Raw genomic sequence first — 24,351 nt, forward strand, 5'->3', positions numbered from 1 at the left:
CTACTGGCCAGGGAGGAGTGGAAAGTTCAGAGGACCCTTCCCTTCCCCTCCTTCTCCATCATAAATTTAAATGATTGCCTTTTTCATCTCCTTTTGAACTTCAGATGTCCCATTTTACCTAACTATTACTGTATTTTAAGAGCTCTGCCTTTTCAGGTGCCATGGATTTGAGAGCTCAGGAAGAGCTCACAAGGAATTTCTCTCATCAAACCAAATTGGCAGAGGAATGTTGATTGGTTTTTTTTTTTTTTTCATTTTGCCTCCAAGGAATGCACGGTTAAGAGCAGGACACAGAGATTAATACCAGCAATTTGTAGGAATGTTTAGATCATTGCAGCTTGCAGCTGGTAAGCCAGTTGGGATGAAAAGTTTACATCCCAGAGGCAAGAGAGAACGTCTTTTGTGAACATATCTTATGCCTACTGGAAAAGTTAAAACTCAGTTATTAAAAGAAATAAATATTACTAGCACAAGAAACAGTCAATTGTACACTTTCCAAACCTCTGTAATACCTGCTAACCTCCCACAGGCCTGGCAAATGCAAGATTAGAATTTAAGGTTTTGGGGCTATTAGATGGAGGAGAAGGGAAACAGAGTTTCTAATTTAAATCATTCTGAAATTCAAAATCTGTGCTCTAGCTGTTGCAGGGATGCTGATGGTGGGTCCAGCACTGCACCACAGGCAGCAGGCTGTACAGGCAGAATCCCTTCCTGCTAATCCTCTTGACATCCATCTCCTTCTGTCTCTCTTGATTGGTCAAGGAAATACAAAGTATTAATTGATTTCACAGCTATTTTACCACTCTGACCATAAATATTTAAGTTCAGCCCATCAACAAATATTCTTCACTAGATAACCACTTTCTGCCTCACAGAAGTGGTCAAACCTGGGATTCTACCAGTTTCACCTCTGCACATTTCTCAAACTGCACAGGATAAGAAAATGAGTATTAATTCCAGGGCATTATACACCTAAGTAATAACAAATGCCAACTTTCCCAATCATGAAAAGAGGAAAGCATTATTTTAGAGTACACTGAAGTGTGAAGTCCACTTTGCTGAGTGCAGAACCATATTCTGTCTGGAGACAGTACGTGTGAAGCCAGCTGAGATGTCCCTGTATGGTCCTTCCAGCCACGTTATCTCTGAACTGTCTGTGGGTGCTTCTTGTAGAGGCAGCGTGGGCTCCTTCAGACCCCACTATAGTCACATTAGTTCCCAAATACTGATGAAAAGAGCTAATTCTATGTTTGAGTGCAACACACTCACAGGACTACTCTACTCTAGATGCCTTCAACAGTTTATTTAGATTTAGCTCATTTATCTCCACTCAGCAGGGAATGGTACTGTGCAAATGCATCCTCATTATAATCTATTATAAATTTATAACTTTTAGCCCATGGAAACATGCTGAAATGCTCCTGCAAGCAAAACATGAACCTTACTTTGAAGTTTACCACAGACCTAGTTAGCAATTTGTCAGTCACAATAATGTCTTCAGAAATGAAAGAAAATCAGCCAACTAAAAAAAAAAAATCTGTTTGTAAGATAACAGAAAGACTAATTTCCTCACAGTTACTGAATGTTTTGGTAAAAGGTTTATTTCTTTATATGAAATTTCCAAATAAAGTAAAATAAATCATTCCCACACTGACCCATATTGAGCATTTTGGCACTGACAACATGTTCTTTGGTATTAACTGGCACAAGACTATTGCCACAGAAAGGACACTTAAATTTGTAATATTGGCTTCATTTATGTTTTGACAGGAGAAAAATGAAATACTGCTCTGGTGGTTCTGATACCCTGCTGCAAGCAACAGCAATTTGCGAAAAAACAGGGCTTTATAATACACAATATTTCACTCTGAAAAGCATGAATTAGCAACTGGAAAAAACCAAACTATTTTTCATTCCAATTTCACAGAGATGACAAAATTCACCTTAGACACTAATTTAGTTGTCCATGTATAAATCTCCCATATTCCAATAAACATTCAATTACAGCCAGAAATGTTCCAGCCAGAGCTGCCTCTTGCCCAGCACTCAGTGAAAAACTGAGTATCTTGGATCAGGATACAGCCTCTTGCATTGAATCTGCAGCCAAACAAATCAAGACTCTTGAAAGCTCAGTATGCACAAATACCAGATTTTAATATTCATATATTTGAATCATTTCCAAATCAACACATGTGCTTATTTTTAATGTTTTATACCTAAACTATTGAAATACAAATCATATCCAGACTAACAATCTTAACTCAAAGCTCATATTTAGCACAGTACTTTAAAGCAGAACTGTGCTTCTCATGACCAGATTTTCATTTTAGACCCACTGCAGTTAGGTTCATGTTTGAATGTGATTTTCGGTGGCTTGAATGCAGCACAGGTATTGCCAAGTCACAGAAAACTCAAGGCAAATTCTGGATTTATTATGTCAACTCCATTCAAGCCCTGATCTTACAGCTTTGTTCAGGCTTTCAGTGACTGGAGCTTTCCTGAGATCAAGAGCAGTAACACTTGATACCTGTGTACCATTTGCAAGACGTGGCCTGGAAAAGACTAAATTAGCTTTGCAGGAAGTCAACAAAAAGCTTCAAGACCTCATGTGTCCCTTCCCAAGAATCAGTGAGTGGTTTGTGATTTCCTGAAAATGCCAAACAATCCTTTAAATGCATGTATTTTGTCCGCTGTGTGACTTATGAAGAAATACATTGAAGAAGCTATGTTTGCTCCCAATAAAATGTTCGCTGACCTCATCAACAACGTCCATGAACTCTCTATAACTTCACAGACTGAAGCACAAAGTTTAGTATAATAACATTTCCAGGCTACAAATTTAAAATCACAAGGTGGTGATCCAGATTTTTTAGTCTTTTGCTAGTATGAACAAAATCTGAAGCACTGATCTCATAAAAAGTTAGGTTTTCAATCAACTAGATATTTTTTAGAATAGTGAAGTCTTATTGGTAATATTGTATTAATTCACAAAGCTATTCAATATATCTGCAGAAGTATAAATGGTACCATCCACAGAGTATCCAGAGTTACAGCTATCAAAACTTGGTGGTGTGAGATGTGTGTAGTGACAATTTTAATTTCAGAGACTAAAAGGTTCTTGAAACGGTAAATATTTACCTCTGGTGCAATGTAGTCTGGAGTGCCACAGAAGGTCCTGGTTGTTACTCCATCTAACATATGTTCTTTGCACATTCCAAAATCAGCAATTTTAATGTGTCCTTCTGAATCCAACATCACATTATCTAATTTCAGATCTCTATGAAGAATCACAGTAATTTAATGTTAATGTTTAGGATCAACTAGGGCCGACTTATCTACTTCTGAGTCTAGGTGAGGACTACGTGCAGCTATTTGGGGGGCAGAGGGGACAGGGCTGCACATGCACGGCCGTCTACAGACAGAGCTGAGCACCTCACTGTGGAGACATGAGAACGACCACAAGCCCTGAAACTGGACAATTAATGAAGAGATACGTGTACGACCACAAACATGCTCACACTGAGACTTCTGAATGTGTAAAACTATTAAACATCACACAGGAATGCACAAGATAATATTTTACATTTTCAAGAGTTTTCAGTTGAGTTGGGCAGAGCACAGATGTCAGAAAAGCTCAGGTAAAGCAGTGGCTTTGGTTTCCATCACATCAGCACCAACACAACAAAAAGAACACTACAGTGATTATTTCTAGAAAATGTTTTAAAAATGCACTGAAACATTAAAGAAACTGTTCCTTTCAGCGTTTTAAAAATAGTTGAGAAATTACTTATGTCAGATTATACTCACCTATAAATAATCCCTCTGTTATGGAGAAAGAATAGCCCAACTGAGATCTCAGCTGCATAGAACCTGTATGAAAAAAGCCCAACAGATTTCTTATTGCCTCATGATTTCCTTCTGACAAAATATTTTGGAAATGCATTATGGTAAAGAATGATAGTGTAATAGCATATAAAGTATATAATATATAGTGTGTATATTAAAGTATAAAAGTATATATTACAGGCAGATGATATAAAAGACACTTCAATTTAACTTTAAGAGATATGTTTCCAGTATTTGATGATAAAAATATGCAGAATTTAAAAAAAAAAAAGAAAATCCCTCCTTAGACCACAAAAAATGCTGCAGCTGGAGCACAGCATTTTACTGCACCGATCTGAGTGTCTGCAAAGGTCATTATCTCTAATCACACATCAACGCTGAATTCAGGATGCAGCTCAATTTACATTGAAATTCACATGGCATGAAATAATTTGCAGAAATAGTATTCCTTTATACAGGCTGTTAATGGATTAATTACATAAAGCTAATTAAAATGATTACCATATAAAATATAATTGCTGAATGTAGTTAAAGGATATATAATATTGATGGATGTGTGAAGCCAGTTGCTCTGGAACTGTGCAAATTATATGCAAAAGGATTATTTAAAGATTAGATTAATTTTTAGGCTAGCACAAGGGAAAGAAAGCTTAGCTCCGAAACACTTGATCAGAGGTGTTTGTGAACACAAGCATTGGAAGATGCTCCACAGGCGTAAGCTGTCATAAAACACCATAGTTCACAACGGGTGTTGGCAAGTTACATTAGCTGGGAGTCAAGGATGAACTGACACCATCTAGTTTTTATTCAGCAAGTTGCTGAAATTTTGTTCTATATCTCAAATACTTATATTTAGAAGGCCTCTCATTTAAACAAGCCCTGATTATTTAAATTGAAATGAGAAATTATTTTAGCTGAATTCTTAAAACAGTTGGTCACACTTGATTTTAAAGTTTCATTGGTAAATGATTTATGAAACACTAATAAATGATGATGGGATGTTCTAAGCATGACTAAAATGGTACTGATGGGTCTATTCACATTTGAATATCATTATCAGTTGCTCACCGATATGCCAGATGTACAATTACCTAAAAAGGATCATGTATATAAACAACTTCTAATCATTTATTAACTCCTCACAAATAAAACTTCTATAAAAAGTAGGATCACATAAATTCTTGTAAGCTATACATTGAATTTATCTTGTATAAACCATAATTTATGTTGCAATGCTAGGTCTATTTGTATTCCCTCTTCCTGTAACATTAATTCAGACTGAAATGTTCTACTCACCTTTTTTTTTTATTCACTTTTAAAAACAACACCAGAATACCAAGTAACATCTTTAATTTCCTGTTGCCTTGTTTAAATTCTTGTCACTTTTAAAGCAGGCATTGCATGCCTTTGTTCCTGCTGTATTTTTGAACAAAAAGGCCTTTGCTCTATGTGTGCAAACAACATTTTTATGTTAAACTTCAGCTTTTGGGCCTTAAGAAACACAATCAAAAAAGGCCAGCCTAGACTTCATACTGAATCTGGGAAGAAGAAGAAACCTAATCTTTTCACGGTGCAAAATGAAGATGATGACCTGATTTAAATATATAAACATGAACACTCACACTGCTTGTGGCTCCTTAAATTTTCCTACTTGCTGAATGTGATACATGAGATCACCACCGTTCACATACTCCATAACAAAATACAGACGGTCCTAGAATAAAGTATTAAAGATGCACATAAATACATTATAGAAAATATTAGATATGCATTGATCAGCAAAAAAGTCACTAATATGTTATTATAAAGCTTTTAAGATTATTAGGACTGGTTGTACATTCTGGCAAAATTGATAGATCAGGAAATAGAAGTGGAATGTTTTGTAAAATCTGCAAGAGTAAATGACTGATGAGATCTGTCTAGATTTGCCAATTTTAGTGACACGCTTTTATATATTATTTGTCTACAATGGTTCCCATAATTATTCACATATAGTTCTGTCTGAAAAATCTGTCTCTCTAAAAATAAATGTAAAAAAAAAATATTAAAGATGGTTGAAAATTCTTGCTTTGAGGCCATTTCTGATCCTTCCTAATTACTTTTCCTTTGGAAGATGGGAGGTGTTAAAAATATATTTTTTTTTATTATTAAAAAGAGACAAGAAGAAAAGTACTTGTAGGGTTTACAAAAGTATCTGCAACCATTACAAGTGACACTAAATTAATTCCTCGTAGGCACATGTTTCAGTGAAAGGAAGATGGCAACAGGTATTTTGGAGGGAGATTGTTCTTGCACAGTGAGGACTTTCAAAGGTCATATCCAGGTATCTCAAACCAAATATGACCATAACATATTGGAGTGCACTTAAGCAGTATTTTCACACCCAGTGATCTTCAGTAAGACTTAAAACAGTAGGTCTGTCCCCCAGTTTTCAGAGGACTAAAACTGAGCTCGTCCAAGTGACTTCAGTAAGAATACATTGTTTACACTCTACAAACATCTTTGATTTAGGGTGGATGATTCTGACCACCTAACATGATCCAGACAGCATACAGGATGCATTAATAGTCTTCCTCCCAATTATGGAGGACATATTTTTGGCTTCTTCTGATTTTCCTTTAGATATTTTGGACAGAATCATTATCCTGAAGTATTTGTAGAAAAGTTCTGATCTAATATTCTGATGGGAAAGAGACTCATTTACTAAGATGCTCTAGTTCAACCTTTTTCCTTCAGCATTGATTGAAAGTCTCCAACCATCCAGTAACTAAGATTTCAGAACATTAACATAAATTTTAAAACTGTGATTTCCTAAGCTGGGTCCAACAGACAAGCCATGGGCAAAATGTTTAATTGGCCAGATCAGACTTATAAAATTTAGATTTTTGTATGAATTGTCCTTCTGTAAAATCCATGGCAACAGAAGCCTGCATCTAAAAGCACTAACCAGAAATTATCAATTTTTCCTATGGTCACACACAGTTTATGCTTTTTCTTCTCCTTCATATACAATTTCTCATTTTTGTAGCTAATATTAATCCTCCATAATATTTCATAGCACCAAGTGCAAGCTACTCAAGATTTTGGAAAACATGAAGTAAATTAGGCAAAGGTGTTAATGATTTATCTAGGCCTTTATGTAGCTCCATTGCTCTTGTACATGATAAAACAAAGTACTGTAAATACTAAAAACCCCAACTTTTTTCCACCATTCCCCTTAGCCAGAAAACACTAGACATTTGTACTTTTAAGATTTGACATTTAAAACACAGTTGCTCAAAATAAAGATAAGATTATACAAAGTGCTTTTTCATTTACTGATGACACTAAGCTTTTTCTCTACTAATGAAGTTACAAAAAGATAAAGAATTAGAGGGAGATAGAAGACTTTCTCACTAGGACCTCCCTTATTACAACAATCTTCATATTATCAGTAGAGGCAGGCAAAATATTATAGAAAGCAACAACTACCAAGTGCAATAGTGCCCAGATTCACATTTTATTGTGATTAATTATGTCTGCAAATCTGTTGCATTCAGGCATTTTCTGCTCAGAGATTTGCAGACATTAAACAGAGTTTGAAAATTTCTCTAACAACACAGACAATTATGCTATGAAATGGTGACAGGATGACGTGGCTTGTTTGTGTTATATTACAATGTTATTACTTCAAACTAACTGCCTGTGGTTTGTTTGTTTTTAGATTAAAAACCATCAACAATGTAAGAGGTAAAAGATAGAGAATAGTCAAGTGAAAAAACAACATATGTCCTTTCATCACCCCACTAAGTGACAACCCAGCCATGAGGCACTAGTTCAAGGCCATTGTCATGCGATGGCTACAAGATGAGACAAGAGCCTTGATTTCTTGTGAATAAAGACCTCTACCCAGCTTGGAACATTTGGAGCCAGCTCACTAGTGTCAGGGTGTCCACGCCCACTCTGAAAACCAAAAGCACGTTGAGCACCAGCTGTCTACCACGCAGTTTCCATGTCACCCAACAATCCGGTACGGTGCTGCTGGATGGGCAGATCCATCCTGCAATCTGTCCCTGGGAGATGTTTTGCAATGTGATAGGGAAATGTCCGCTTCATATATTTATAAGGAAGGAAGAAAAAAAAAACCCAACGTTTTCCTCTGTGCCAGGGGCACCAGAAACTGAATTAAATCCATCAAAATTCGTTCATGACTAATCACCTCACGATATAATAACAGTCATTAAGACTTTTCAAGTACTATCCTCAGATCCTTAAAAGCATTTAGGAACCTTTGGGAAACTGGGCTTAAGGCTCTCACTTAGCAAAGCACACATTATTAAATTTATGAATTGTCACACTGGTCTGCTTGAATTACTGTATGAAGAAAAATCGTTAAACCTAGGTTTTATATTTAAAATACAGGGGTAATTACACAGGATATCTCTCTCTTCACCATTTTCTATGCACAGAAGCTGTGATATATAGGTTGGATGATAATAAATGTTGTTGAACTGATAAAATCCATGATCATATAGTATGGAAAACATCAGGGTGGCAAGAAAGACAGCTCACGTACAACTGTTTGAAAACAAGAGTGAAGCTGTGTCAGGAACGGTGGTTTATCTTGCAATGCCAGGACTCGTTTTTCAACCATTGTACATTCAACATCATCATCCTGAATGACCACATCTTTTTTCAGTATTTTGATTGCATAGAGCTCCTCTGTCCCCTTCCTGTCTGCCAGCATCACCTGCACAAGAGAAACAACAGGGTGAAAAGCTTCCAACCTGCCAAGGAGGGAAGGTGACTCATATGCCCGAAGATTTGTATAGATGGCAATCCAGCTTTTCCTTTTATTGCTATAGACTAACTTGATCAAAAGTCCAAAAATATCATCATTGCTTACCCACTGCAATGAGCTGTACCAGCCATTTCAGACAAAGCCTGTGCCAAAACCCTCTGGTTAATCACAGGCACATTGCCAAAGGGCTGATAAAATGTTAAGTCCCAGGGGACTTCTTCAGTAAAGGGCACTTTATCACATAAGTGGTTGTTCGAACAGACAGAAAAATAGCAGTCCTTTCTTTAGACTAACAGATTTCAAATATATATATATACTATTCCTGGTTTTTCCCCAATATTCAGCCTTACCAATGTTGGTGACTTCCAGAACTGGCAGAGTGACCTAGGTAGTAAAGCCAGAAAAGTAGACTTAATTTCCTTGAAACTGCCAAGAAGTGAGGATCTAAAAGCCAGCAACTGTTTCTTACACCCTGCCCAACAGTCTGAGGGGGTTTTTTAATTTTTATTTTTTCGAGAAAACTGCCATTCATGACTGAAGCCTGCTAGTCCTTAGGAACCACCCTACTCCACGTTCAGAAATCCTCCCTCAAAAATGCACATCCTTTTGCCTCTGGATTTTGCCTCTTAGAGAATTATTCATTCATTCTTTCTCAAGGAAAAAAAAAAAGAAAAAAAATAATGTGATCGCAATAGTTATCAGGAAATCCTACCTTCCCGAAGCTCCCCTTTCCAAGAACCATGAGAAAGTTGAAATCTGTCAGCTTCACCCTGTCCAGATTGTTGGATGGCACACTTGAGTTCTTGTCTTCTGTTGGAGTAATGACTTTGTTACCAGCTGGCCCAAGTTTGGCTTTCTGAAGAACATACACACACATACACACACAAAAATAGGAAAGTAAGAGTAGCCCGTTTTCTTGGCAGCATGGATCACTGGGTGAAGGTTAGAATTGGAGATGACCATATCTGAGGTGGCATTCCCAAGAGAAAGGCTGCATAACAGAATTTGCTCAGACGCAACTCTGAAGACTCATTCCAACAATACTTCTGGCATTATTGAGTGAATTAAAGTGCAAAACTGTGTTCATGTACAACCAGATAAAAGCAGATATGCTCATCTGGTTAGAAGAGCAAAACCAAAGCAAAAACTGTAACCAAAGAAAAAAATCACTTATTTTCATGACAAAAGCAGGCTTATCTGGTGTTTTTGTTTTGAAATACAAAAAATGCTTTTCAAAAATATCATGCTATAATCTATTAGGGTATTTTAGGACATAAACAGTCTCTTCAATACATTCTCTTTTAAAATATAATTGTTAAAGTCACTGCATAGCAAAAGTTAGGAAATCTTTGACATGCATTAAGAAAAATAACCTACATTAAAAAAAACCCCACAACACATGAGAATTAATGCAGATGAACATGGCCACTTTCAAACTAGCCATACAATCAACTCTGATTTTCAATCAAATGTTGATCTGGAAGAGGGAGGAAGGGAAATATTACATACAAAGGCTCGGCCTTGGCAAGACAGTCTGGTTTGCAGAAGGTTGCAATAGTCTCAGTATTTGATATGAAACACCATGTAATTGCTCAAGTAAGTTGCATTTCAAATCTCAAAGTTAATAGAAGAGAAAAAAGTAAGACTCACCAAAAGATAATATAGGCTACAACACAATATCCCTCCTTTTCTCAAAATAATCCCATATACCAGCAGGAGCAAAGCCAAGAAGCTTTAATAATGCTTTGGGACATAAATACTTCCCCCCATCTATCTAGTGTGTTGGTCTGGTAAATAGCCTCTAATATGGTTAACTTACTTTGTGCCATTGACATATGCTAGACATTTAAGGATAACTACTTTATCCTTAACTACGGTGTTTGCATATTATCACTGTTTTACAGATAAAGAAAATGATAGAAATTAAAGTTTATTCAAAGTCACACAATAAATCACCCTCAAAGCCTGGCCTGGCATATACCTTTGGCAGCCTCACTGGAAACTGGAAGATACAAACTTTCCCCTCCCCAGACAACTGTAAAACCGTAAGATTGGAAGGGATGACTCGATTCACAGACTCCAGTCCTCTATTACTGCAGGCAGTAATGTCAAGTAATCCTCTGATAAAATAACCACATCACTCGAAAAGCATATTCACACTGGATGACTCCTTCTGCAACTTTATAAATGCAGAAAGTCTTATACCCTGCCTCAGGGATATGAATTTTGGCAGTTTTGATACCTTTTTTTTTTTTTTTCCATTGTAATACAGCTTAAAAAGGTGAATTTCTTCCACCACTATTATTACTTGCTTGCATGAAAGCAGCACTTGGAGATGCTGATCAGGATCATGTGCTGTGTGAACGTTTAGGAAGAGCCAGTCCTGGGCATCAGCCTAAGTCCCTGATTCTGCAGGGGATGGCCCCTCAGCAGATCCTGCTGCTGGGACAAAGCCAGTGTCTGCAACGGAGCTCTTTGTCAGGACAAAGCTCCTTTCAAGGCCACAATACAAGACTGAGCCATAAGCAAAACAAGTGAAAAAAGAAAAATCCTAATATCCTTTATTTGTACAAGATGAAGACATGGTTTAAAGGAGGAGCTTTGCTGGCCATGTCTTTGTGATGCTCTTGCATATTGGATCTCAGATAAAGGCTCCTGCTCTTCTGATACAAGAAGCAATTTCAGTATCTGCCTTTTCACCAAATAACGGAGATCCAAATCAGGCACTGAACGGAAAACAGTACTTTTATTTCTTATACTTTAAGCCCACTGGGTAGGTTGTCGCCAGCCTGTTTGAAAAGTATCATTCAAACCAAAATACCAAATTTTGTTCTAAGGCAGTTTGTTTCTCTAGGTACAACCCTGCCATTCAGGCAGGGAGTGCTTTCTGTAGTGCTGCAACCCCAGGCTCGTGGGGGGAAACAGCATTTTTTCCAAAAGAAAAGAGTGACAGATTCATCAGCAGGCTCCTGTGCCCTCTGCCGGCTCCCAGAGCCGAACGCACTGCGCTCGCTCAGCTCAAACACACGCGAGATGAAATTGTCCGGATTTGAAGGCAGCGTCTTAAAATAATATTAGAGAACCAAGCCAAGGCCTCTCTGCACCCCCGCAAGAACTTAGATTCAATGGGCAACAGACATGCTCCTCTTACTTCCATTTTTTATCTTTCTAAAATTAGATGTCACTCTCAATTTGATAGTTTCTTTTTTCATGTGGTAGATTTTTCAGGTGAACGTGGGGCGCCTCCTCTTCAGTCAGGTGGGCTTCTGTGCCACTGCCCCAGGCAGGAGCTTATCGGCGAGTGACCCGAGGGAAGCTGACAGCCCTGGTTATCTCCTCGCCGCTGCTGAGCTACCTCGGTGCGTTAGCCCTGAACCCTGCTGCAAACTGCATGTCAGAAAAGGTAGGGACATGGCACCCACAAAATGCTGGAGAACGTCCAGGCTGACTTGATGAAAGCACATGGACCCAAGTGGCATTGCCCAATGACCTTATTAAATTATCATAATCTTATCAAAGGTCCATATTTCCATTCAGCTAGGCCACTGACCATTTGTTCATGAGCAAGCCAAAAAAAATTTTCATGTTTGTCATGTGATTTCCTTTTACTGCTTTTTGGCTTAAGGTCCTAGTGAAAATATAGTGGGAATTTCAACACTGGCAAACATGCACTGGGAAGAAAAAAAAAGGAAACGATAATAATCCAAAACAAAACATTTCACAGATGATCCATTAAGAACTTCCCAAAATACTACTGCAACATGTTTCAATTATGACAGCCTCAGGCATATCATTTTGTCTTCTTCTTAGTACTATTTAAAAATTTCCCAGAGCTACTGGAACAAAATTAGGCTATGGGCATGGAAATAAAATTAGATAAACATGGTCAAGCCATTCCAGATGCCACCTGTGTCACCAAGTTTTTGATGGAACAGTAAGACACCTTTATGAAATAAACCCTGAAAGGTCTAGTACTTATTACCTGTCTTTGAGAATTAGCTGCTGTGTATATTCCATGTTATTCAATTCATCCTGACATACAAACCTAAAGCAAAATATCTCTTATAAACTTCATGGAAGTTTCTACACAGCAGAAATGTCACAACTCCTCAGTAACAATTAATATTGATGGATTTAAGGAAAGCCTTTAATCTTGCCCTTTTATTACAGAACTTAACCCAGAATATGGGGCAAGAATATGGGGCAAAGTATTTGGAAACTCAACTAATGATTTCTGGTTATGACTAAAGGATTAGGAAAATGTCTTCAAGTATCAAAATTGCTTTACATTAAACTACAGAAAATCTACAACGTGAACTAATGTTGTGCCTTATTGCAAGCAATGGGTGAAGATACAGGGAAATCAGTATTTGCTTACAAGATTTAGTAAAGATTTGGAGAAAACACATCTGAAATGTGCTGGGCTCAGTGTGCATGTGGAGAAGACCTCATCCACCCACATGCTGTGTCCATTTCCACAGGGTTTCTGGCATCTGAGTGGGATTTCATCTCACCCTCTGGTTGGAAATTTAGCTGGAGTTGTTTAATGACATTATATACAATGCAATGACTTGAAAACTCTCTTCACACACAGCAATGTGAATTTCTTGCTATGACCCACATGGAAAATAACTTGCTGAACAAGTATTTTGCTAGAAATACACTTTTCCTCAGCTTTTTGACTACCTCAACATGTGGGACATTGTTTCACATAAAGAACAACTTATATCTTTCAGATACTTCAGATGGGGAACTACAAACTAAAACTACTGTTAATACAGTCGAGGTGATGAGCACAATAAAAATAAGTATACTAGAGAAAACTACATTACTGATGCATTTTAATTTGCATAAATGAAATGCAAAAGCACACACCATTACTCTCACCATCACCTCTGCATCCAGGATTGCCCATGATGCTTTACTGTTTATTAGAAGGGAAGAGAATCTGTCTGAGGCTTATGCTCTATTGAGGCCATCTTAAGCACTAAAAATAGGACAGATATTGGACAGAAGTGATTTCCAGAGCTCCTGGGAATGCTGTTTCAACAACAGGACTAACCACAGCGGAATAAAGAGACCCAGGGCTCTCTTGGATAGTGAAACTGTAAGGAGAGCAATTAGTGATGCAGAGCTTTACACACATGGAACTGAAGAGCAGGGCACTGGACCTGAGACACACACACAGGTCAAGGCACCCAGACATGATACCACAGACAGATGTCTTGTTCCCTAAAGCTGACACTGTTAAATGGTGTCCAGATCTTTCTGGATCTTGCACAGACCCATCTAAACAAACTCAGGTTCTTGAAGAGGAGCAGGTTTTCTTGCGGTTGGGTATGGCTAGAAAAAAGGAACAGTAAGGAAAACACCTGAACCAGACAGAGAGATGGATCTGAAAGGAGGAAGAGCTAACCAGAACCACAGCCTACTGCTTGCTCTCGTAGAGGAAAGCAAATTTCATAAAAAGCAGCTCTAACAGATTTACTTAGAGTGTTCCATATTATTTTGGGACCTACTCATCCTTACAGCATTACAAATATCACAGTTCAAACCATTTTATTGACTTTATACATTAGGGTTTTTGTTTTGTTTTGTGGTGGGTTTTTTTGTTTGTTTGGTTTTTGTTTTTACAATAGCAGAAATGCCTTAGATTGCTTACAGTTGACCACAAACTCTTTTACAATGAAGAACTACTTTTATTCAGATTAGTCTAATCTAGGGTCCAATGACTGGTAATACTTATAAATCTTCTTTTACCAGTTGTAAGAGGCAGAGCACAAAAATGGGTATTCTAATTTCTGTGTATCCACATCCAGCTACAGCATATGTTAGTGTGTTCTCATAAGGTCAAGCACAGGAAACGTTTTAACATGCTCTCACCAAGCTCTACCATGAGATTTATATCTGATACACCTTGAATACTACAGAGAGAAAATACCATGCAACCAACATACTCTTCCAGATTCCCAGAACAGAAACAGTTTTGCAACTACAGAAGCAACATAAATTCAAATGATTCATAAAAGATTATTGGAAAAGAGCAATGTTATTTTGCCTCTTCCTACCATGACTAAAGTTGAAAATAGCAGAATCCTATTTGAATCCACCTTTATTTTTTATGGATATTAAAACTTGCTGAAGTTGAAGATGGCATTCCAGGCCCTGGATTAATTTTAAATTTATATTCAGACTGCTTGGCTTAATGTCTTCGATAAAAACACAATATTGTTACAATGAAGCCAACTTGCAGCAAACAAACTAGGAAAACATGTTAAAGATAAGTTAGTCTGCACTAGTAGCAGAAGAGTTAATAGAAAACAAGACATGCAAAACATCTTACTTCCTCTGGTTTGGACGTACCTTATCTCGGCCAGTTCTTTTACCCTGAAACCACAGGTGAGAAATATTTTATATATTCAGCCCAAATGTACTTCTTCATGGAGTGTTACAAAAGTTACAGTGTGTTACACTGGAGAGTCTCTTGGAATTTGGTATGTGCTTTTTGGAAAAGATATCTCAGGTTTCACAGTAAAAATGTATTCAATATATTTTTTATCTAAGTGTAACACTTGGTCTTTTAATTAGGTATGGAAAAAAAGAAGTCTTCCCCAAGCCCTAATGAGGCTTGGCACCTCATTAGCCAAAGGAAAAAAGGAAGTGATTCAGGGAATAGTAATCCATTATTGCACTACATTTTCAGTCGCAGTAAATGTTCTTGTTGAGTCTTTTCAAAACATTCTTTCTGTTTTTTTACTGTGAAGACAATCTAATAGCACAAAACAATACATCTGAATGTTGGGTCTTCTGCCCTCTGGTTATTATGTATAATTCAGAAACTTCAGAATTACAGACCAAAAAGATGGAATCGATCATTCTTCCCATTAACCACTAATAAAATTTGTGAAGAATTAAAAAAAAAAATCTATGAATTCACATTCCTACCCTCAATTCCTACCCTTTAGGGCAATGAGCTACATGTCATTATGTCAGTGCTTTAACACCATGTATCACTCACCATCATTAATCTTCTGCTGCTGTTTGCAACATCCAGCTCAGTAAGACTGGCTTTGTTCCCATAGGAAAAACCAACGCTGGGCTCCAAAACTGCCCAAACTTGCGGCCACACCCCGCCACCCTCCACGCACAGCTTCAGAAGGGAATAACCCACATCATTTCCAATGAAAAACATTCAAACCAACAAAAGGCCTTGCAATGTGCTGTTCACTAGTGGTTGTCAAGGCAACTCGCTCTTAGCAAGTTCAGAGACGCCCAGTGGGAAGATCTATTGGTAACAAATCTTCAGCATAAGAAAGTGATAAATGAAAAAATATTTAACAACAACGCTGAATTCCCATCCTATGTGCAGAGGTATAGACACATACAGCACACGCAACTTCTGCTTGGAAACAGCACCCTTACTGCCGTATTTCCTCCGTTACTAATTGGCTCCACAGACACCTACAGGGAAAAGGAAGGGAGAGCTTTGTTCCCGGCAGCGGAGCCTCCTCGAGACTCACAGCTCTGCTGCGCGTTGCACACCAGCATCCTCTCCCCTCCTCTGGAGCAGATTCCAGCCAGCACCAACTGCTTTGCCCATGCAGTCGCATTCAGCTGGAAATAGCGAATGACTGATGTGACAACAGAGAGCAGTGCTGGCTTCAGTCTCCACTGCACAAAATCACAGTTTTGATAGAATGAGGGTCAGCAGTCTAAGGACTGAGTGAGCAGGCTTGCTGCAGGCTTTATTTCGGGTCCCAAGACTTTCTTGAGATCCATGGAGCAGGAACGTCCTCGTGCCAGGATGCAATCTCTCTGTGAAACTCTAACAAAATCTCTGCTTCTCACACTGCCACAAGTTTTCATCAGTTCTTTGCTAGACCCCAACATGTTCTACAAATGTCACCAGGGGATGGAACAAGCCACCTCATGCTAGCTTGCCTTGCTCCCTATGTTTCTGTTGCTAATTCTTAAGTTAACCCAAAGCCATAGCAGAGCTGCAGGTAACATTCTGCATCACTTAAAGAAATGGCACAGTCGGTGGTGAGAAGTGAGGAAAGGAACAGTCTTAATAACAATGTTCCAGTTTCACTGTTAAGAGCCCAGGAGGCTTTGGCTACAAGTGTGAAATTAATGCTCAGTTATGTCCATCGCTACCTGGACTCTACACAAGAGGCATCAGAGTAGCCTGGATCTCAGACAAACCGTTGAAGATGTCACTGACAGAGCTGGCAACACTCATACTAAGGACATAAAATGGAGAAACTGAAATAATCCAAGTCTCAAGGAAGGACAAAAAGCCCTACTGAGGTTTCCAGTCATGAAAGCTCAGTGAGAACTTTGATCAACAGGTTGAGCTATTAGCAAGCCTTTAACAAACTAAATAAATCCAATAAATTTCAAGTCAAAATCTGGAGGAAAAAACCTCCCATTCACTGAAATGTTCTCCATCATTGTGGCAGCTTGTTTTTTACATTATTGCATTTCCAATTCCATATAATTATAGATGCTATGAAGGACTATCAATTTCCTAGTTTATACAACTTAATTATCAGGATGCTGAGAATGTGAAATGAGAAAAGTCCATTTCTATGCCCCAGCAAGACCTAATAGTTCACCAGACTGAGTTTTAAGCTTAATACCATAACGTAATGCAAGCTTATAATTCATTAGCAGAGAGTTTTGTAGTCATGGAAACAACACAGAGAAAAGAGAAAGTTAGAGCCTAAGCTCCAGATGATTTAGCAGCCCAGCAGCTCTAACCGGAGAGGGGATGGCATGAGCGTTACATCTTGGTCCGGCCTGAGCTCGTGCTCTTGCTGTTGCAAGTCAATGAAGGGAAGGAACTTCCTTGGCCATTTTACCCATTTCCCTAAAACATGTGCTGAGCAACCTGGGGAGATGCTTTTGCACTAATTTTCCTGTGAATCAGAACAAAAGACACAGTCTCTGGCTCTTGTGCTTCTTTCCTTGGCTTAACAAATGCTTAGGAAGAAGGTGGCAGCACATGGCTTTTTCCCATCTTACTGTGCACTCTCACTGATTCTCATTTGTTCCTTTCCAGAACAAATAACTAATGAACTAAATTACAGAAATGCACTGCACTAATGAAGGTATACGCACATATTTATGCATGCAGAAAGGAGCACGCTTGGATTAGACTGCAGCAGACTGAAGATGCCTACACAAGACACTGCAATACAGCAAGAGACACCCATACAGGAAGATGCACCGTACCACGGACATCATCAAGGATTCATGAGGTTTACACAGATCATTTTTCAGCCATGTGCTCTTTGGTGAAATTACATTCTAGCAACACTTCTTTGCAGCAAGGACAACACTGAAAATATGCAAATAAGCAGAACTCTTACATTTATTTTCAGGACAGCAATGTCACTATGATGAACTACGATATAATTAGTAAAAAATGCAATGTATAAAAATGAAAATGCATTTTTACTTCAATAGCTAAAATAGTTATCGAAAAAATAGCTAGAAAAAGAATTCTTATCGTTCCCACTGCTAGTAAAAAGGTGTGAAGGCAAACTGGATGTTCCATAAAAATATAAATGGGGAGGGTGATAAAACTCTACCTGGGAGTTAAATATGGACTATTTTATGTCTTTAGTTTACTTTTTCCCTCATTTCCTCTCCTCTTCCCTTAAACTTGTGTCATATTTACCCTTTTGGGTAGTAATAGTAAATTTATTTAAAGGATTTGCCTGAAAAAAATGTTTGTGCCATATGTGAAAAGGATTAAAGATGCCTTTTTGCAGAAAGCATGTCCAAGAACACAGAAAACCCACTCCTGAAGCCCACCCACATGCTGTACCGCTTTGCTCATCATGTAGGAATGATGATATCAGCGTGTCCATGAAATAACGTGGGTTACAAATAACAGAAGAGAAAGCAGTGTGTCCTACAAAGAATTCCAGATGATTAGTAAAACGGAGTTATGTGTTTGGAACCCATGTCTCTTCTAACACCTTGCAGGTTCACAGAATTCATGAGATAATTCCACTTAGTGACTCAGAGATTTCCACAGAGGTCCATTTCTTTCACCTAGCACATAAAGCCGAGCACGACGGAGGCAGAAAGGCAGGTAATTACAGAATTCATGAGGCACCCAAAGGTAGAGATTAACTGAGCAATATAAAGGTGAGCAGAGGCAGTACTTGCTTTTACAGCTGCATATTATTAAATATTTTGATTAGAGGAAAAATTATCATCAGTGCCAGTTAAAAATCTTTAATAAAGGGCTGTATGAAAAACGTTATACTGAATTTTATCAAAATAGTGGTTTAATTTAATGGGTTTGTATCTTTCTAAATATATACATACAAACAATTTGCATTATTTAATTTATTTCAGGACTTTTGCTAGAGAGAGCTGTTTGCTTTGGGAGCTATTCTGTGTTCTTTACTGACCCCGTGTGGTTTCTCATTCCAAGGAGAAATTATTTTCTTAAACTCAACATTACATTGATCGGATGTTTACTTAGGATAAAGGCAATAAGAGAATCCTAAAGGACAATACGACAGTTTAATATACCATGCGGCACCTCAACAGATCTGCTTATTTTGGGAGGTTTATGATCACATTGCCTATGCATTTTTTTTTTTTTTTTTTCCACTTTTTGGTGTTGCTGTATAGAAGTTAAAACTCTAGGAAGTATTTGGATATGTTTTTCCTAACAAATCCCCAAGTCTTCCAGGCACAGGATTAAGGTAACCATATCCCCTAGAAAACGTAGACAATGAAGTCTAATGACTATGAAAGACAGTCATTTGAAAAGGGATGTATCTGTCCTAACAATAGGAGTTTCAGGGAATATCGCCCTGGACAACGGATGTCTGGCTGTGAGCAGTGAAATCTAGAGAGGGAAGAGTTTCCAGTTACCCATTTGGCACTGTCAACATGTTTAATCTGTTTAATAATTCTGTGGCCACCTGAGTCTACTTTGTTTTCTGCCTTTATTGCCAAACACCCTATCCCTCGCAACAGAGCAGCGTCTAACTAGATGAAATGTAATTAAAGAGGCTGCCTAGGAATAATATTCAAGAATTCTTGCAGAAATATCCTGTGGTAATGGTAATAAAAAACCCAAACAACAAATACAATGCTAGAACAGCAAATCCCCAAGTGTCAGAAAAAAAGAACTGCTTTTATATATGCTCCTCCATTTTTCTAATTATGCAGATTACTGCTTATTTTCAATAATAAAAAACCCTAGAGTGTAGAATTTGCTTTTAAGCATAAAACTTATTTCAATATGGACAAAAAAAGAAAAGTCTGTTCTAAAATAATCTTGAAGGACTGCAGTTCTACCCGATCTTGGTGCAAATCCCTGTGATCAAATACAACAGCCAGGAAAAGCTGCAGACCAGGCCTGAGTTTAAAACCTTGGGATTCTGTATCCAAATCTTAACACGCTCTGGAACTATTTGCGCACACAAACACACACGCACACACACAAAGATGAAGGTGTTTTCTGCATGCTGTTGTGAAAATAATTTAGTTAAATATACACTTTGTTGGCGGAAAAAAAGCAGCATAAATGAGTGATCCCTCCCAGTATCTGATAATTTCATAAACAAGTATTTATGCTGTTTGACTTTGCTCACAGCATTCTCAAATTTGCTATGGTACTATAAAATAATTTTTGTACATTTTACTGTTTTCTAACTCAGAAGAGTTACACTATCTTCAGGAACACTGCCTTCCTTCTTCATCTGCTCCTGCTGTTTCTTTTCAATTCCAATCTTGTAAACTTGGGAACATAACCTCCCCAGAGTCCCACATAAACTGATTACTTACAAAATTATTTCCAAAGACATGCTAACGTCAGTGGAGATTCGCTTGCAGAATGCAGCATGCAGTGATGCTTCTGAGCTTAGGTTAGTGATGCTAAGTCACTGTCAGCAGCAAGCAGAAGTGGAATTTGAAATAATTTAGAGAGAAAAGACAGCCAATAAACAAGGAAGCATTTTTTTTTCCATTAAAAAAAGGGAATTATTGAGTCTGCTCTTTACACCAGAACAGAGTGCCAACTTTCTTTGTTGGAATTCATGTTTATAATTCACAAGGACTAAGCATGAATTTTGCCTGTGAAGCAGCAGCTGTAGGAAATTGTTCAGTTCTTTTTTTAGGTGCACTCCTATGATGAAAACACGAATCGACCAAGGACTTCTGTCAGTTTATGTCACTGCACTTGAAGGTCTGGATTTTACAAGAGAGTGACAACACGATGTTAGACATAACTTGGTACTTATCACAGACATGTTTTTTCAGGGTAGCATTTAAACAGAGAAACTTGCAACTTCCCTGCATTAAACAAGTTTCATCAATGAAACCAACATGTGATTTTATTTTCAAATAAGAAGAGGTGCAAACAATTGAGAAAGGGTAGTCCTCTTCTGTGCAGGCTTTTCTGAGATAAAGATACCAGATAAAGAATCAAGGTTAAGAAAAAATAAGTTACTGATTGCATGACAAATGATTACTGCATGAGGAAATACTTGGCAATGACAAATGGTCTTATTCTTTTTCTGGTTCAGTATTTAAAACATTTGGTAAAATCATGCATTAATAATATAAACAACTCTTCAAAAAGAAAATTTTATTTTTAAATTAAGTATTTTAAGCTTTGAGGTATAGCATGTAAACTGCTCTAGGTCAACTTAAATTGGAAAAATACTATTGGAAGATGATAATGGCTTCAATAACCTTAGATTCTCAAAACAGTTTACAGCACAGGAGCTTCAAATTTCAATTTAAATTGTAACATAACCAGTGTATGGGACTGAAAGTGTGATCTGTGTCAGTAACCTTTGCCCTAATAAAGCAAGATAATTTGTTAGAGATACATGCAGATTAAAACCCCACACATGTGTGTTCTCAATGACGATAATGTATCTGTTATGGCAATAATTCAGTGAGGTAGTGATTAGTGAAAGAAGTAAAATGGGAAGCAAACAGGTGAAGTGGTATTGCAGGTATCAGAGCTTCTGTGCATATGGGTAATATCTCTTATGATATAGTATACTCCAACTAACATACAGCAATAGATATAGTATAGTATATCATAAAACATGCATGCTATATTCTGTAAATTTATTTATTTAAATACACAGTGAACATGAGCATTATTTGATCTGTGGAAGTTATTTAAAGTTCCATGAGTGTCTTTCAAATTAAAGATGCACCATTTTCCAATTTCCATGAGAAGGTGGCATTCATTTAACTAATTCCTTCAAAAGGAAAGGCGCACTGCATCTGCTGAGGTTTGATGACCCCTTTTATGTAAGTAAACTTCTAATCTGGCAAGTGCTTTGTGACAAATCATGGTAGATTCATACTTCAATTTTTTTTTTTTTTTAATCCATTAGAAAAGCTTAAACTGGGGAAAAAACAAGTGCATCCTTAAAACATGGTGAGAATGAAATTGAATTTAATAAACTTCAAACATTGGTAGAGAGGGTTGTGTGAAGAGAAAGGTGTAAGAGAACACCAAGGAGAAAACTACCTTGAAGAAGTGGATATTTACATGACAGTCCTGGAAGAGGCAGGAAAGGGAGAAACACTGCTTCGTTAGTAAAGGGCTGGCAAAGCAAAGCAACAACAATTAGTAGCAGAAATAAACAAATCAAGACACAGCAGTGAGAATACAGAAATGGACACATCTGTTATGCACAGAAAAATCACAAAAAAGAAATCGTGGTGTTCATCACCCTAACAGTAAGGAGCACGGTACAGCTTAGCACAGTGAAGGACAGGTCTTCACACAACTGCTCTTCAGTGCTAACCTCAATCTCGTACATACACACGCTTCATGCATGAAACATTCCTAATGGCATTAAGCCACGGCAATGCATAAAGCTAAATGTATGTACAGATGTGTGTAGTCTGGGCTCTTAACAACTAACAAGCATTGTGGAGGGGCGACAGCACAAAAGTGTGGTTTTTTGCCTTGTTTTGAGAAAAGCATTTAAACTGTATATAAGGGCTAAAGAAATCCCTGTGATCAATATGATTTTCTATGTATATTCTTCACCTTAAATCACAACACGCAGACTGAGAAAAGCCTTACAGAAATCACAAGCTGATAGGAACTGAGACCAGAGATGTATGTCATCTGGTGAAGACATTTCAAGTTCTCTACTTTCAGATATGGTGAGTGGAGGGAAACCTCCAGATAACTGCATATGGGAATTCCCCATGCCAAACTATAGTATAGAACAGATGGAGACATCTAACAGCATCTCTATAATGCTGCAAACTATTCTCTAATGATTAAATATGCACAATTTAAAAATAGGAATGAGTGCCATGGCCAAAAAAAGCAGCTCCTCTTTTTATATCTCTATATACATAACGAGTGTCGATTGATGTGCCAGTGATATTTTGGCTGGTCATGATTTCAGTGTAGCTTAGTGTCTGTTTCCTGAAAAGTAAATTTAATCTTTTCTTTTACAATTTGAAGTGTCAGTAATGTTATTTCTCTTTTCCATGTCACCTTTGCTGAACTGCTAGAAATTACAGTTATTGCTTCAAAATGGGAATGCATACTGGTTAGACACAGGTGTGGTTGAGATCGTATCTTTTATTTATTTACAAAAAAAAAAAAGAGTAAAGTAACTGCAGTGTAACAACTCTGGGGCAAAACAATCGCCATCCTTCAAAGAATTAAAAGAAAGGTCTCCTTCAGAGCCCTTACAGGACTTTATACAGAGACCAGAAGAACTTAATTTGCAAATTAACAAAATCACAAGCTCCTCTACAATTGGTTTTTTTTTTGGGGGGGGATGAAAATATCATATTTGATTAGAAATCTCATTGGGTTCTTAAGCTACTGAAACAGTCCCTGGAGTCTTCTGCTAAGGCCCTGGCTATGCAACTGCAGCATATTTACCCAGCCTCCAGCTCAGAATTAGAACTGCTCTAGGATCTCCTGGCCATTGATTAAAGGAAAGAAAGAAAATGTCCTTTTGACCTAAGACTGTTGTGAATATCAGAAAAATGCCAGACTAATGCAGAAAGTACCGTCCTTCTCCTTTCTAATAAAGCAGCCAGAAACTGCTTTAAAAAAAGATATAACTAAAGGGAGTGTTAAAGATCTCAGAAATGCAGTACCTGCAGTGAAGCAAACTGGAATGATTTACTGATGTTCAGAAGGGGAAGGATAAATAAATGAAAGAGGTTTCTTTAGCGTTGGACTCATCAGAAAGCTTTAATTGTGCCTTGGAATCTGCGGACATTTTCAAATACCATTTAACACCAGCTGTACGGCCACAAAGAGCGGCCTGATGGTGTAAATAAATGGTAGCTCTGTATGCAACAGATACATATACAGACTGAGATAGGTTACTTGTTCATAAATTCATGTCTGCACAAGCATTAACACACAAGTTTGGTCAAACAAAATGCTGCTCTGCGTACTGGAGGAGTTTAGTAGCACATCAGAAGCAGAAATATCTACAGCTCCTGCGTCACCGGAGAGGTTCTAGGTATTTATAACCAAGCACCACATTGTCCTTGTTCTTGTATTTAAAATGGTGAGGCATTTTAAAAGACATTTTCTTTAGGATCATAATAATAGTTATGTTTAGAAGCACTGAGATGTCACCAAAATGTCACCACTGACTGTACACTTCCACTATCCAGATACAATATTTACCCTGTTCTGAACTCTGTTCCCTCTCTCCTTGTATTTCGATCTTTTT

The 24,351-nt window shown here is 37.7% G+C and overlaps 1 protein-coding gene across 1 annotated transcript in view; it reads right to left on the reverse strand.

The window, feature by feature from the left end:
* The window catches only part of PRKCA (protein kinase C alpha), a 160,545-nt gene that overhangs the window by 17,900 nt on the left and 118,294 nt on the right, over window positions 1-24,351 (reverse strand). Inside the window, exons 9-13 of the mRNA XM_074889307.1 lie at window positions 9,339-9,482; window positions 8,402-8,575; window positions 5,469-5,560; window positions 3,808-3,870; window positions 3,139-3,277 (exon numbers count right to left, since the gene is read on the reverse strand). Coding sequence (XP_074745408.1) covers window positions 3,139-3,277; window positions 3,808-3,870; window positions 5,469-5,560; window positions 8,402-8,575; window positions 9,339-9,482 — 612 coding nt within the window. The remainder of the gene's footprint in view (window positions 1-3,138; window positions 3,278-3,807; window positions 3,871-5,468; window positions 5,561-8,401; window positions 8,576-9,338; window positions 9,483-24,351) is intronic.

This window comes from Strix uralensis, chromosome 19 (genome assembly GCF_047716275.1).
Source record: "Strix uralensis isolate ZFMK-TIS-50842 chromosome 19, bStrUra1, whole genome shotgun sequence".
NCBI lineage: Eukaryota > Metazoa > Chordata > Aves > Strigiformes > Strigidae > Strix > Strix uralensis.